The 14,459-nt window shown below is 47.5% G+C and overlaps 1 protein-coding gene across 1 annotated transcript; it reads right to left on the reverse strand.

The window, feature by feature from the left end:
- Window positions 1–2,274: 2,274 nt before the first annotated feature.
- Window positions 2,275–13,424, reverse strand: UCP2 (uncoupling protein 2). Its single transcript, XM_044668131.1, has 8 exons — window positions 13,260–13,424; window positions 11,659–11,815; window positions 6,599–6,826; window positions 5,249–5,462; window positions 3,766–3,960; window positions 3,574–3,675; window positions 2,778–2,958; window positions 2,275–2,613 (listed from the first exon to the last, which is right to left on the reverse strand). The coding sequence occupies exons 3-8, from the start codon at window positions 6,722–6,724 to the stop codon at window positions 2,499–2,501; spliced, it is 933 nt and encodes a 310-aa protein (XP_044524066.1). The 5' UTR covers window positions 6,725–6,826; window positions 11,659–11,815; window positions 13,260–13,424; the 3' UTR covers window positions 2,275–2,498.
- Between the last annotated feature and the right edge of the window lie 1,035 nt (window positions 13,425–14,459).

The following is a 14,459-nucleotide window of genomic DNA, read 5'->3' on the forward strand; positions in this document are numbered from 1 at the left end:
GGGTTCTTAATCTAGTGTCTGTGGACTTCAAAAACTATTTTTTTTAATTTTGGGTAGTTGTTTAATAACCATTTCAAAGTTTAATTGGTTTCCTTTGTTATTTTCTATATTTTACACATTTAAAAACACTCTGAGAAGGGATCCCTGGCCTTTCCCAGGCCACTGGTTCGTCCCTGATGCCATAACCCTGGCTCTGGGCCAACCCTCCATGCATTATGGTTCTTGTGGCAGCATCCTTCTGTCCCCCAGGCCTGCTAGGACCACTGCTGGCTGCCTGTGGACATTCCCTGAAGGAGAAGCAGGACTCAAGGGGGCAGGGGGAGAAGGAGCAAATGGAAATGGGAAAAGGGGAAGTGATGGAAAGGGAGGGCTAGAGGAACTTGAATCCTTACTAGTCAGAAAAAAAGCAGCTCCAGCCTCTTCATTCCAGGAGGCATTTGCTGAGGAAAACCCAGTGTGTGTAGAGGGGTAAAAATGCAGAGTTCTACTCCCAGATCTTCCACTAAGTGGGACCTGGGACAAATGGCCTCCCCTCTCTAGGCCTTGTTTCCTCATCTGTAAAACTAAAGGCTGGCTGAGCTAAGCCGGCGACAGACTGGGAGTTTTATGTGAGATCTGGAGTGCCTAAAGAGAACAAGAGAGGCAGGAAGGGAGGCGGCAGGGCTTACTGCTCAGTCCCCGCGTGGTGGGAGTGAGCTGAGGAGGGCATAGAGCCCTAGGATGGAGGCAAGAGGCTGGCCGCCATTTCATCACTTGGTTTAGGTAGAATTCACTTCCATGCTTTGCCTCAGGAAACAAAGACCTGACTTCTAGTCCAGCTCTGCTGCAATCATGGGCACATCACCCGAGCCCTGGGAGCCTATTTCCTCACCTCTACAATGGAGATCTTCGTGCTCTCTACCTCAAAGACAAACTGCAAGGAAATCCATTTCAGATTTGCCTAGCAGCACTATTTCATTGTTGTTCTGGGGATGTGAAAGTGCCCAGGGTGTGGGAGGACACCAAGGAGGGATAGGACAGGTCAGGGCGAAGAGAAGGCTTTGACCCAGGCCAGAGAACCCAGTAGCATCTTCCAATGGGCAGTCCTCCTTCAGGCCACCTCTCTGCCAGCCTTTACAAGGATCACAGCTTTTTTCCTGGAACCCTCCACACAGCATGTGCTCCTCCAGGATCCTGCAGAGCCCAGGGCTCCATAGAGCACCCGTGTTACGGGTACCAAAGACGGCACACAGAGGGACTCCTGTGAGCTGCTTCTCTGCCCAGCAGTCCCAACAGGAGCACGTCCTCCCTCATGTGTAGGCTAAGGGGCCAGCAGGGCATGCCCAGCACTGAGTCTGAGGGTGGGGCCAGACACTCCATCTCTAAAAGGTTCACCATCACTGCCACAGATGCTTTCAGCTCCATTAAATATCAAGAGGGCTTAATCCTAGGTTGTCCCCTCCCTGGCACTCCTACCTGGAAAGGTCTCTTCATTCCTGGTCATCTTTAGTTCTAGAATGACCCAGCTTAATGGTCATTCAGTCCTATGCCTTGTCTCCAGAATAGAAAACTGAGGCCCAGAAAGATAAACACTTATGATTTAAACCCACATTCTCTACTTCAAAGCCTCGTTCTTTTCCCACCATATTGAACCACCTCATTTGTGAAAATGGGGATAAATTCATAAGCCTTAAAGCATACAGAAAAGCAGTTATGCATTCAAATGTTTACCAAGCACTTAATGCTATGAGAATCAAATGGGAAAGTATTTGGAGAAGCTGAGAGAGCTATATGGACACTACTGACCCCTTGGGGGGCCTGGCCATAGAAGAATCCAAAGAGGAAGCAGGGACAGCAGCTGAGCCCTCATCTATGGCGGCTAGCTGGCTGTCCAAGTGGGGAGAGCCTGTTTCCTCAGGGTAGTGGAGGGAGAGGTGGGGACAGCCACCCAAGGGCTTGCTCTGGCAAGAAGGAATGGAAAAATCAATCCCTCGGAACTTCTTGGGTCTAGTCCAAGCCTCAAACATCCTCCCTGCTCTTCCTGTGGTCCTAGAGTAAGTGGAGAAAGTAGAGCTCTATAATGTCCTACCCTCAGTCTAAGGATTTGTGAACTTGAGGACAAAGAGGATTTAATTTTCATCTTTAGAGCTCTAGCACCTTAGCAAGCACACAGTAGGTGCTTAATAAATGCTTATTAATCCCAAATCGGGTATAAAGTCTTAAGGGAGGGTTGGAATACACAGCATGGAAAGCTGAATGTATGCTGCCTCTGAAGGCAAGAGAGCTCACGCACGCTGGGTTCTGGTCTAGCTTTATTGGACATAAGGCGCTTGAGAACTGGGTAAAAGCTGCAATGGCAGAGGATGGGGCTGGAGAGGGAATTAAATGGGTAAGAGGGTGATTCTTAAGAGAGTAAGGGAGGGCAGAGGAGGAAAAGGGAAGATAGGAAGGAATGGGGGGGGGCGCCTGGACTCAAAAGGAAGGTGGGGGAACAAGGCACAAAGCTGGCAGGAGAGGGCTCAGAAAGGCGCTTCCCGGGAAGCTCGAGCTGCCATCAGGGCCCGTTTCAGTTGCTCGTAGGTGACAAACATCACTACATTCCAGGAGCCCAAGCGGAGGAAGGAAGGCATGAACCTGGGGAGAAAATGCACAGCGGTTAGATGGAGCCCAGGACCATGTTCCCATCTGCTCCGAGGACCAGAGAGCGCCACGTATCGGAAGGCCCAGTAGTTTCCGGACCAAAGGCCTGACAAGAATTCTCTGGCCCTCCGTCCCCCCCCAGCCCAGGAGCCACTGACCCTTTGTAGAAGGCTTGGGGCCCCTCCTTCCGAAGCATGGTGAGCGCGCAGTGGCCAGCACTGGCATACTGGCCCGAGGCAGAGTTCATGTATCTCGTCTTGACCACATCCACGGGGGAGGCGATGATGGTGGTGCAGAAGCCGGCCCCAAAGGCCGAGGTGAAGTGGCACGGAAGGTCATCTAGAGGAGGGGGAAGGATCCTGAGCCGCTGGGCCCCCCGCGCCCCCCTTCTCATTTGGCAGGCACTGACAGAGCCACCTGCGGGGGACTGACTGCCTCAGGGTTTAAGGGATGGCAGGCAGCTGGGAGGCGCTAGAGGAACTCCTCCGCTCCAGCCCCAGGCTGGTTCCGACTTTATGACATGACTTTATGGGCCTCAGTTTACCCCTGCCTACCTCCCAAGGTCTAAGAAGAGGGAACTGGCTCTGAAGGCAGGGCCTGGTCTTGGGTGGGGCTACTCCTAAATGTCATCCTCTCTAAAACCAGAGCAACAGCCATACCGCCTGTCACAGGGCGGCCGCCAAGAACCCGTCTACCATTATTTCCTGACTAAACGCTGAAGGCAAAAACCGGGCCCTACTTAAACCCGGTGCCTGCCTGCCTCCAAGGCCCTGCACACAGTGAGCCCTTCTCTAGACAGACAGGCTGGAGATCCAGACTGTATCTTTAAGGCCACGCCGCAGGATCTCCCCAGAGGGGGTGCCTCATACACAGGGTAGAGCCCCATCCCCTCCGAAGCCCGGGGGCTCCAGGGCCACCAAGGACGAGGCTCCCCACAGCCGACTCCCCCCGTACCAGTCATGAGGTGGGCCTTCAGGAGGGCATCTTTGATGAGGTCATAGGTCACCAGCTCGGCACAGTTGACAATAGCATTGCGGGCGACGTTGGGCGAAGTTCCTGGGCGGGAGGAAGGAGAGCTGTTTTGACACAGGAACAAATGGGGGGAATTGGGAAGGTGGAGAGGGAGAGTCCGGCGCCTGCACGTACCTTTCCACAGGCCCCGAAGCCCCTCCTCTCGGGCGATAGTCTTATAGGCATCCATGGTGCCCTGGTATCTCCGGCTGCCACCGGCACGAGCCTGGGCTTGGAAACGTACCTTCACCACATCTGTGGGTTGGGCTACACCTACTGCCAGTGCCCCTGTGGTACAGCCTGCCAGGAGGCGGCTTCCAATACCTGCATCTGTTGGACAACCAGGGAATTGAAGGTAAAAGTTGAGATTGCCAGAGGTCATTCAGATTCAGAGATTATAACCCTTTCTCTCCCCAACACTGCAACTTCTCCCCCTATAATGACTCTCAGACTGCCTAAACCTTAGCCTCCCTGGGAACCCAGAAGACTTGACTCTTTAAAAAATTTGTTTTGCCTTAAATATATTTTATTTTTATCAATTACATGCAGTAACAATTTCCCATACAAGTTTTCTGAAGTTATAAGATCTGAATCGTCTCCCTTCCCAGAGAAGGTAAGCATATTGTCCATTTGTAAGAAGACAAAATCAAAACTCCAAAATAAAATGGTATGCTTTGATCTGCATTCTGACCCCAACAGTTCTTTCTCTGAAGGTGGATAGCATCCTTTGTCATAAGTCATTCAGAAATGTTCTGGATCATTGTATTGCTGAGAGTAGCGAAGTCTATCACATTTGATCATCCCACAATATTGCTATTATTGAGGTCTGGTTCTACTTATTTCATCATCACTCATGCCTCAGAGTTCATGCAGGTCTTTTCCAACTCTTTCTGAAATCATCCTGCTCAACATTCCTTATAGCACAATAGTTTTCCATCACCATTATATACTAGAATTTACTCAACCATTCCAACTGATGGACATCCTTTCAATTCCAATTCTTTGCCACCACAAAAAAGGGCTGCTATGAACATTTTTGTACAAGTAGAAGACCCTGAGTTTTAATCCTGACTGTGACACCTACTGAGAAACCACAGGGAGGTCACGTTAACCTTTATGAGCTTCAGCTCCCTCATTTGTACTAGGAAGGCTCCTCCCAGGTGTGCTGAGAGAGAGCTTAGAAAATCTTAAACTGCTTTATAATGAAAATCACTACTTAGACTAAAAAAAAAAAAAAAAAAAAAAAAAGATAGGGGGCAGCTGGGTAGCTCAGTGGATTGAGAACCAGGCCTAGAGACGGGAGGTCCTAGGTTCAAATCTGGCCTCAGACACTTCCTAGCTATGTGACCCTGGGCAAGTCACTTGACCCCCATTTGCCTACCCTTACACCATTCTTCTGCCTTGGAGCCAATATATAGTATTGACTCCAAGACGGAAGGTAAGGGTTTAAAAAAAAAAAAAAAAAAAGAAGGATAATTCTGAGGGAAAAGACAAAAGAGAAATCTCCTTCTAGTCTCTGCACACCTAACTCAGCCTTCAAAGCTTAACCTTGCCCACCCCATTTGCAGTCACGACTATAGCTCCTGCCTGCTCAGTGCCCTAATTTAGGCATACTCACGTTCAGACCCCTTGGTGTAGAATTGCTTGACAGAGTCATAGAGGCCAATTCGGACAGAGGCAAAACTCATTTGGCGCTGCAATCCAGCCACCAGCCCATTGTACAGGCTGCCAGGGCCCTCAGTCTTCACCATGGTCAGAATGGTGCCTATGACACCCCGGTACTGGGCACTGGTAGAGGAAGTACAGATGGCCCTCTGACTCTCTCCCTGAATCTGTAGGAGAATGGAAGTGAGTCATGGGCAGCTGGAGGTCAAATGGGCATGGAAGGGACCCTGGGTCTTAGTTCAACTTCATCAACTCATAGATAGGGCAGCTAAAACCCACAGTGGGGAAATGACCTGCCCAGTGCCCTAAGTTGGCAGCAGACTGGAGCCAAATCCACTACACCACATATACTTTTTGCCACTAATTATTTTGGAAATAGGGCAAGGTGAGACATTAGATATGTAAGAAGAGTCTCAAGCCACTCAATATCAATGGCCAATTCTCCTCTATTCCACTACCAAAATCAAGCTGGAAGATGGGACAAAGAGCACACAAATAAAAGATGAGTGGTAGCACCTGAAATTATAAAACAATCTGGAGCCAGATCCCCAGAGCCCTGATTGAGGTGTGTAGGGAGTAGAGTAGGGCTGAGGAAAGCATGGAAAGCTACCAAAACAGAAGGTTGCTACTCATCATTGGGTCTTCCCTTAAGATATAAAATGTCAAGAAAGGTTCTCTTTTGATGGTAACTTAGTCCACTAGAAAGAATGTGGAACTAGAAAATATGAAGTTTAGTTCTAGACCTATGACTAACTCCCTTGGGGACCCTGAGCTAGTTCTGGTCTTCTTTGGCCCCAGTTTCTCCATCTTTAGGGTAGTACTAAAAAGGCCTATTTTACCTCATAAGGATGCTTTGTGAGGATCAAAAAACTTCCTCACTTTCACATAATGCTATAAAAAGTTAAAGTTCCAGATAACTATGTAACTTTATATAACCTTGAGGTAGGTAATTATTACTTCCATTTTTGAATAAATTGATGCTCAGAAAGCCTCATCTGCCCAAGATCCAATAGCTATTAGTAAACAGAGGAGCTGTAGTATGAACTCCCAGGTGCCCAACTTTCCACTTAAAGATGACTATCAAATCACAATCAGTTAAAAATAACAAGTTTTGGAGACTCTGAGGCCATTCTGTAGTTGGGGAGTAAAGTACAAAGCAGGGTACCAAGAACACTAACGGACTCAAAGAAACCTAGACATGAGCCTCTGGGGCTCAGAGTCCTGATGTTCTAAGATAGAAAAAAAATACAGAATCACAGTCTGGAGTTCAAGCAAGGCAGCTAAACTCCCAGGGGCTTCTAACCTGCAGCCGGACTTTGGCTGTGTCCAGGGGGAAGGTGATGAGGTCGGCGATGCAGGCAGCAGTACCAGCCCCAAGGAATTTCACAGTGGCTGTGGGGGGCACATCTGTAGGCTTGAATCCAACCATGTTGCAATACTGGCTTTCTGCTACCTCCCGGGAGGCAGAGGAGAAATGGAAAGATGGCCTCCACTGATTGAGCAAGACGAGATAAAGGAACTCTGCCGGAGTCTGGTAAGGGGTCAAAAAAGGCATTATCATGTCAACCACTGGCAAGGTCCTGGTCATCCTTGCTCACTTTTCTAGTCCCTCAATTCCTCAATTCACTAAACTCCCAGCTTCACAGATCACCGAGACCCTTTCAACAGGGGCTAGTTTTCCCTAGAGGGCTTTGAAAAAGTGAGATGGCTCTCCATCCCTTAAATCCAAGAATTTGTTTAGTCTCTAAATGGCATTTGATGCCTACTTTCACCTTTTATGTCCAGTATTTTATTAGGTCAGGCCAAATTCTGCATTTATTCAATATAGTTCTATGTGAAGAAACAAGGGTCCCAAAATAGATTTAACCCATGCTACTAGCATGGAATATCTAAGTCAAGCAATTCAAACTGGAAATCTGGGAGTCAAGAGAGCTAGGTTAGGTCTTGAAAACTGAGCCAAGGTATGACCCAGTGAGGTTCCTTCTCTCTAAAGCAGTGGTTCCCAAACTTTTTTGGCCTACCACCCCCTTTCCAGAAAAAATATTACTTAGCGCCCCCTGGAAATTATGAAACTATTTATTGAACTCAGAATAGAATGTAATACAAAAAAAGTGTGGCCGTCACCCCTCTCCTGGATCACTGCAGCACCCACCAGGGGGTGGTAGCGCCCACTTTGGGAATCACCAAAGACCTCTACAATCTGGCATCCCACTCACTTGACTATTTCTAGCTTCTCCTATTACTCTTCTCCATGACCTAGCCAACGTGGGCTACCTTTTGTTTCCCAGATGTGCCTTATGCATGATATTCCTCGTTATATCTAGCATTGTCTTCCTATCACACCCATGCTCCGGATCTTACCTTCTGTCTTTTAACTGACACTAAGAACTGGTTCCAAGGCAGAAGAAAGGCAAGGACTAGACAACTGGAGTTAAGGGACTTGCCCTAGTTCATATAGTAGGAAGTATCTGAGGCCAGAATGGAACACCCAGGACCTCCTGGCTCTCTATCCAGTGAGCTACCTAGAGGCCTCTCTCACTATCTTTTAAAGACTAATTTCAAATATATCAGGGACTCTTTCTATGACCAGTGCTTTCCTCTATCTCAGCTGGGAGTGCTGGTCCTCTCTAATTTGATTATGTGTTAACTTATTGTGTATCAGTCTCTGTATTGATGTCTTGTCCTTCTACTAGAATATATTCTCTGAGGGCAAAGAGTGGATCTTATTTATACCTTTTACTGTCTTTTAGTATGTAGCAAGAGGTGCTTAGTAATGCTTATCCTGTTGTATTTAAGCCTCAAGAATTTGGCTTCCAAAAGGGAGATCAAAGTTCTCTCTCATTCCCTTCAGCAGATCACAATTCCTGGCCTCTCCCCTAGCCTAACTCTCACAGCCTGCTGTTTTCTGCTCTGACAACAAAAGGTAGTCAGGAAGGCGCAGAAGAGCTCAAGAGGAGATTGGTGGCTCCTGTTGCTGGGTGAGGAAGGAAGAAAAGGCTCTCGCCCTGTGACTAGGATGTGGTCAGGCTTGGTCATGTACAAACAGTCCCAGCAAAACAACTTGTCCCAGTCTCCTTTGCTCTGCACTAGGGGCAGGGGAGTTGGGCTCATGCCAGTTCCTTCTTAGTACTTCTCTCAGCACTAGCCTGGTGTTAGATATTTTCCATATCTCCCACCCTCAGAAGGTGGGAGGGGAGAAACTTTCTTACCCCCATTTTGTAAGAGGTCAAGGGAGCTGAGAGAGAAAACAAGTCAACTGACAAATTACAAGTCAACATCATATATGCTAAAATCAAGTTGTTTTTCCCACATCACCTTGTGAAGCTACATAGCTTCATCTTTTGGGGATAAGAGGAGAGGTTCTCAATTGTTGTAAGGAACTAAGAATCAAAAAACGGAGCAAAAGGAGCTTATTTAAAGATCATCTCATCTGTCCAAGTGCCTGTATCTGGAACCTGTGACCTCTAGTCCAACAAATCCCACAATTGTGCCTAAGATTCTGTGGCTCCTTTTTTCAATCTTTATTAAAGTCAGACTTGCTAACCCCCCTAGGTGTTTAGCCCCCCAGTAGGCCCTCTTCTCTCAACTTCCCCTGTACAGCTTCACCTGGTGATTGCGGCTTCCATGGTTTCAAAGCTCATCTCTATGCCCATGACTCAAATCTCCTTGTCCAGCCTTAATCTCTCTCCTGACTCCCAGGTTACACCTCCAACTACCTAATAGATATCTCAAAATAGATGTCCTGTAAGTTATCTTAAGACTCCTTGTCTTCCCCACAAAAAACTCTCCCCTTCCCCATTACTGGTTAGGGGACTGTTTTCCTGCTAGTCCCTTGAGCTCCCACTTTCTACATCTCATCAGTTGTCAAGTTCTAGTTGCTCTACCTTCACATCTCTCATATACTTTCTCTTTCTCTCCTCTGATCCTTGCCACCACCCTGGGCCAGTCCTTCAACAATTTACTGCTAGGGGCTATTGCAATGGCTTGCTTTGAGTGTCTTCCATTTCAATCCATTCCCAATATATTCAATCAGTTCCAGTGGTTGCCTAATGCCTCCAGAATCAAATATAAAATCCTGTTGGCCTTTTATAGCCTGACCCCTTCTCCCCCTTCATTCTTCTTACACCTTGCTACCTCTGCACACTCTGCTGACCAGTGACCCCGTCCCTTTATACAGGTTCTGTTCCATCTCCTTCCTACTCCAATGGCCTCAAGAAGCAACTACAAAATGCTTTTTTCTTGGCAGTCTCAGAGGGCAGGTACTAAGACTAGGGAGCATGGAGGAAAGGCTTTTTTAGTCCTATCTAGTACAAAGCTGTTTATATTTGTCTCCCCAGTGTTAGTTGACTATGGTCACATAGCTGATATGGAGAATAGCTGATAGAAAGCCCTGGTCACTTGACTTCTATACTCTCACTAGCACAATGAGGTAGGAGGTGATCAAAGATAAAGATTTAATAGTTTAGGCAAATTCGTTTCCCTTATCCAGGACTGAAGTTTCCTTATTTGCAAAACTAATCCCTACTAGCTCTGCCAATCAAGGATGCTGGGAGAGGTAACAGTAATGTTGATATGAAGCAGAGAAAAGGGAAACAAGTTCTGGGAATTGAGTGGGACCTAAAGCTAGAGGCAAAGAAATCATTAAGCAAACTAATTAACCCTGTTCAATGCAATTACCAGAATGGTCTACACCACCTGGACCTCACTGACCTCATGGCTGGAGGAGCAGGTCTTGTGATATCTCTGGAAACTTAAAGACACCCAGAGCCTGATATGATCTGATGTTAATCACTGCCCCCCCCCCTGCTGTGTGATGACCCCAAACTGCAATTCCTCCACCCTGATTAAAGACTTTTGTTGCAACTTTAACAGTCTTCTTTATTTCAGGATGACAACCCTAAGATGACACTTTTTGGCTACTAAAACATAATTTGATGGATTGGTGAATATTCTGTCATATTATATATCCTGTCTCTTCCTTTAACTTCTCTATATCAGTTTATGCCAATGAGGGGTAGATGTAGGAAATAAATCCAAGTCTTAATTTTTCCTGTAGAAAACTTGGGTAAATTTTCCCCTTCCTATGACCTATCCAAACACACTTTCCCAATCCCATATATCACTATAGTTTTTTTTGTTTTTTAAAAGTACAGGACTTGGAACTGGCCCATAATCACTTTTATCACAATAAATACCCTCAAAGTCTAGCTAGTGTTCCACTAGATGCATCACTAAAATCCAATAGACATTTTATTAAGCATCCAGTATATGCAAAACATTTATTAAATTTAGTTACTAGGGGAGATACAAAGTTTACCTAAGACCCAGTTCTTTGACCTCACTGAACTGACTGAGGAAGCTCAAGACAAACACACATACAAACCTGGAAGATTGCCTCAGCCTGTTCCCAATCCTAATCCACAATATTCTCTCAATTACCTGTACACAGTTTAACTGTATTCTTGGAGTATTTCCCATCCTATTTAACACCCAAGGCTTGCTTTCCCAGTTGTACCTAAAACCCCGCAAGGTAAGAGAAGTTGGAAGAATGTTTTATAAGAAATGTTTAATTTCTTAACTCTCTCATAGCCTTTCTCCCTTGAGATAGGCAAGAGGTATTGATTTCTATAATGGAAAGGAAGTGTAGTCAAGACTAAGACCCACCAGTTGTATGACTTAGGGAAAAGTCATTACCTTTCAGCTTCAATTTCCCCAACTACAAAATCTTTCTTAGGATTCTTTGGAATTAGAATCTTAGGATTCAAATCTTCCTTTGTTTCAAAAAGTATTTATTATATTTTTATCCCCATAAGGCTTAACAAATGATGGCAGCACTGCAAATGTCTATTATATCCAGGAGGTCAATCAGGAACTCCTTCCCCATCCACAGATTATTCATTTTTGACTACATTCATTTTGGTGGCTGCAATTATAAATGAATTGGCTTGTTGGGAGGAACCAAACTCTCATGACATCTTGAGGGGACAAATCGTGTGAAATGAAAAAACTGGAATAAAATTGCTCATAAAAGAATAACAGAGAGTAGGGGTTCTGCTTCATAGTAAACTAACTCAGGAAAACAGACCATTCCACTGAATAACCCCAGAGAATGGAGGTGCCCAAAGCAATGAGATTAGTATGACTATGTATGCTAGGGCAGGTGTGAAACTATAGCAGCCTAAAGTTTAACTGAACTCTAGGCTGTCCTTGAGCAACTGATTTTTAAGAAAAACTCAGAGGCAGGACTTTGCCCTGATCACTGAATCACCATATTATTTTCATACACACCCAGCTTAACAAAGATCTCTTTCAGTTAAATCTACTAGTAATTTGAAGCATCAATAAACCTCAGAAGATCCTTACCCTGGCTTGAAGGGTTTCACGATGATGGCACCTTGATCAAGCTTCTCTAAAGGTGTCCCGCTCTTCAAAGTTGCTCACGGCAACCATGGTCCACTTTCCTTGATTTTCCATAGAAAATTGTTGGGAAACTGAACACCTAATGATCATACTATGTACCCTGCAGCAGAAGAGGAAAAGAAAAACCAGATATGAGTGTATATAGACCTTTCAAAAAGTCAGAAATTCTACATACATTTTACAAACCACTTTGTACCTTAATGACATGATTAATCAAAGCAAACTGCAAGTAATTGTGGTCCAGCTGGAATCATATCAAATGCCAGGTAGGTGGATAAAAAAATTTCTTTAGGGCACTTCCTTGTATACTTTTCGGTGTAGGGATGGGGGGAGGAAGTAGTTGTTTAAAGAGGGAAACTTTTACCTTTATAAACACTCTTGAGCCTTATCCAGGAGCCTACAATTAAGCACCACCCTGAAACTCTGAAGATTTTAGGCAAGTCAAATCTAATACCTTCTACATTTAATCCACCTCCTGTCTCTCTTCCCTCCCCCTATAGGGTGCCAAAGCAGCCTCATATATCATTTTACCTCCTTTTTGTCCCGTTTCCAGTTGGAGCAGGGTGGGTAGCTCACAATGCTTTGCAAATGCCAAATTAAGGCAGAGAAAGCAGAAATGGCTTGGCAGAAAAGAGGGGAACTGAGAGTTAACTTAGGGTCCACCTTTCCTTAGTTACATTTTGCAAGGCTCAAGGACTTGTAGTTCAGGCGGCTGGGGGTGGGGACAGATCAGCAAAACAACAGATGGCCAGTGTTTTCTGGTCCTGATGACATTCAATTCTCCTCAAGTGTAAACCACTGGTAACGGTGGTGGGAGGGGAGAGGAGGTGGTCAGTTAGGTCTTTCCTTTATATCACTACAGCAGACGCCGCCAGGAAGTTAGGGCGAGGGCCAGCCTGCGACCGCCCAGGGACTCAAACCAAACACTGGGACAGCTCTGAGGCTGCTGCTTCCTTGGACAAGTGTCCTTAGTGTTAGGTGGAGAGTTTTGGAACGACACCAGGGGGTACCAGCACAGCACAGGGTAGGGCAGACCCAAAGTGGGAGGAGGGAAGGGGGAAGCACAGGTTTGCCCCAGGAAACTGGGGGTGGGGGAGTCCTCCAAGATCTGTTCTGACACACGAGTGAGTCAGAAACACAGAGATAACCCTTGGGGGTAGGCGAGGTGGTGAAAGCCCAGTAGGGTTAGGGGAAGGAGTCTCGGATAGGAGTCCGGTATGGAAGTGTAGCGGGACAGAAGCTTTGGTCCCGACTCACTTGCGCGTCCGAACCTGCATTGCCCGGTGTTGGGGGGAGGGGGGGGGAGCAGAAAGTAAAGAGGAAAGGAGAGGAGGGGGGAAGGTGAAACCCTAGCGTGTGTGTGTGTGTCGGGTGGGAGTATAGTATGAAAGTGTAGCGAGACAGGTGCTTGGTCCTGATTCACTTGCGCGTCCGAACAGTCCCAGCAGTGGACACTGCACAGCCCAGGGATTGGGGGGCGCTGGGGAGAGGACGGGAAGGAATGAGGAGAGGGGAATGGTAGATCGGAGTAATGGTATCCTCACCGGGACCGTGGAAGAGAAGACGAGGAAGAGGCGGCGGCTGGGATGGTGAAGCACGAGGCCTGCAGCAGAATCCGGAGTCCGGCGGGCCGGAGGGGATGCTTGTCTGACCCTTGGCTGGACGCAAAATAAAACAAATGTAGGATGAGACTGATGAGCGTACTGGGGTACAAGGGAAAGCAACAGCGGTTTTATACCGGCGCGTGGAGAGAGGGCGGGGCCTCGACTGCCCGGGACTGGGCCCCTCCCTCGTGGCGGGAGTGGGGCGCGGGGCGGGGCATCCCGCACACCCGCGCAACTTTCCATTTCCGACGGGAAGATTTCTTCTGCCTATGGTCTAGTTCTCCCTACTGGGGGCCTCCTCAGGCTCCCCAGCCCTTTCCCTTCTATGAAGCAGGTCTCCCCTCCCTTCACTCTTTATTTCCGTAGGGCGGGGGACTCCGGCAACATTCAGAGAGTGCAGGACTGAGTTCCCACCCCTCCTCGGTCCTCTGACATGTAAGCCCCCCCATCTACCACGTGATTCCTCCAACTCTCCAGAGGCCCGAGAAATCGGCTCGGGCTCGGCACATGGAGTTGGCTCGATTCTGCTCACTAATGATTGGCTGGATTCCCTGCACTTGCCTGCGTGGGGGAGGGGTGGTGAGAGGGAGAAGAACCAATGAAAGAGCGCGGCAAAGATTACTTTTCCCGGCGCGCGCGCGCGGGGAGTAACGGCAGGTGTGTCTTCAACCGCCAACGCCAAACGGCCTTAGCTCGCGGTCTGTAGTCTTCCGCTCTCGCTACCACCCTGGCCTGAGGGCGGCCGAGCAGGCCTCAACCTAGATCTGGAGTCCCGCGGCCAATCCCAGTCGCCCTCTTTTATGTGGCATTTTAGGTTTCCCGGGGCGGTTTGGCTCCGGGAGATCTCCTTGGCCACAGCCCACACACACACCGGGAGGATGTGAAGCCCAGGGAGGGAAAGGGATGTGCCTGGTGGGAGAGGAGCGTAGTGTGGAGAAGTGGAAAGAACATTGTAGGCAGCGCTAGCTGGGGACGAGCACCTTATCCTCCCTGGGACTCAGTTTCCCCTCATGTAAAAGGAAAGGATGATACTAGCAGAAAAATCTAGGATAGAGACCTCGAAGATCTCTCTCTCTCTCTCTCTCTCTCTCTCTCTCTCTCTCTCTCTCTCTCTCTCTCTCTCTCTCTCTCTCTCTCTCT

This window comes from Gracilinanus agilis, chromosome 3, assembly GCF_016433145.1.
Source record: "Gracilinanus agilis isolate LMUSP501 chromosome 3, AgileGrace, whole genome shotgun sequence".
NCBI classification, from domain to species: Eukaryota; Metazoa; Chordata; class Mammalia; order Didelphimorphia; family Didelphidae; genus Gracilinanus; species Gracilinanus agilis.

Excerpts from the sequence above, each read along its gene's own strand:
- UCP2 (XM_044668131.1), bottom strand. The coding sequence starts at position 6,724 with ATGGTTGGATTCAAGCCTACAGATGTGCCCCCCACAGCCACTGTGAAA. Across the intron at positions 3,961-5,248 it reads CTACACCAAGGGGTCTGAAC|ATGCAGGTATTGGAAGCCGC; the intron begins GTGAGTATGCCT and ends GTTGTCCAACAG. Across the intron at positions 3,676-3,765 it reads GCTTCGGGGCCTGTGGAAAG|GAACTTCGCCCAACGTCGCC; the intron begins GTACGTGCAGGC and ends CCTCCCGCCCAG.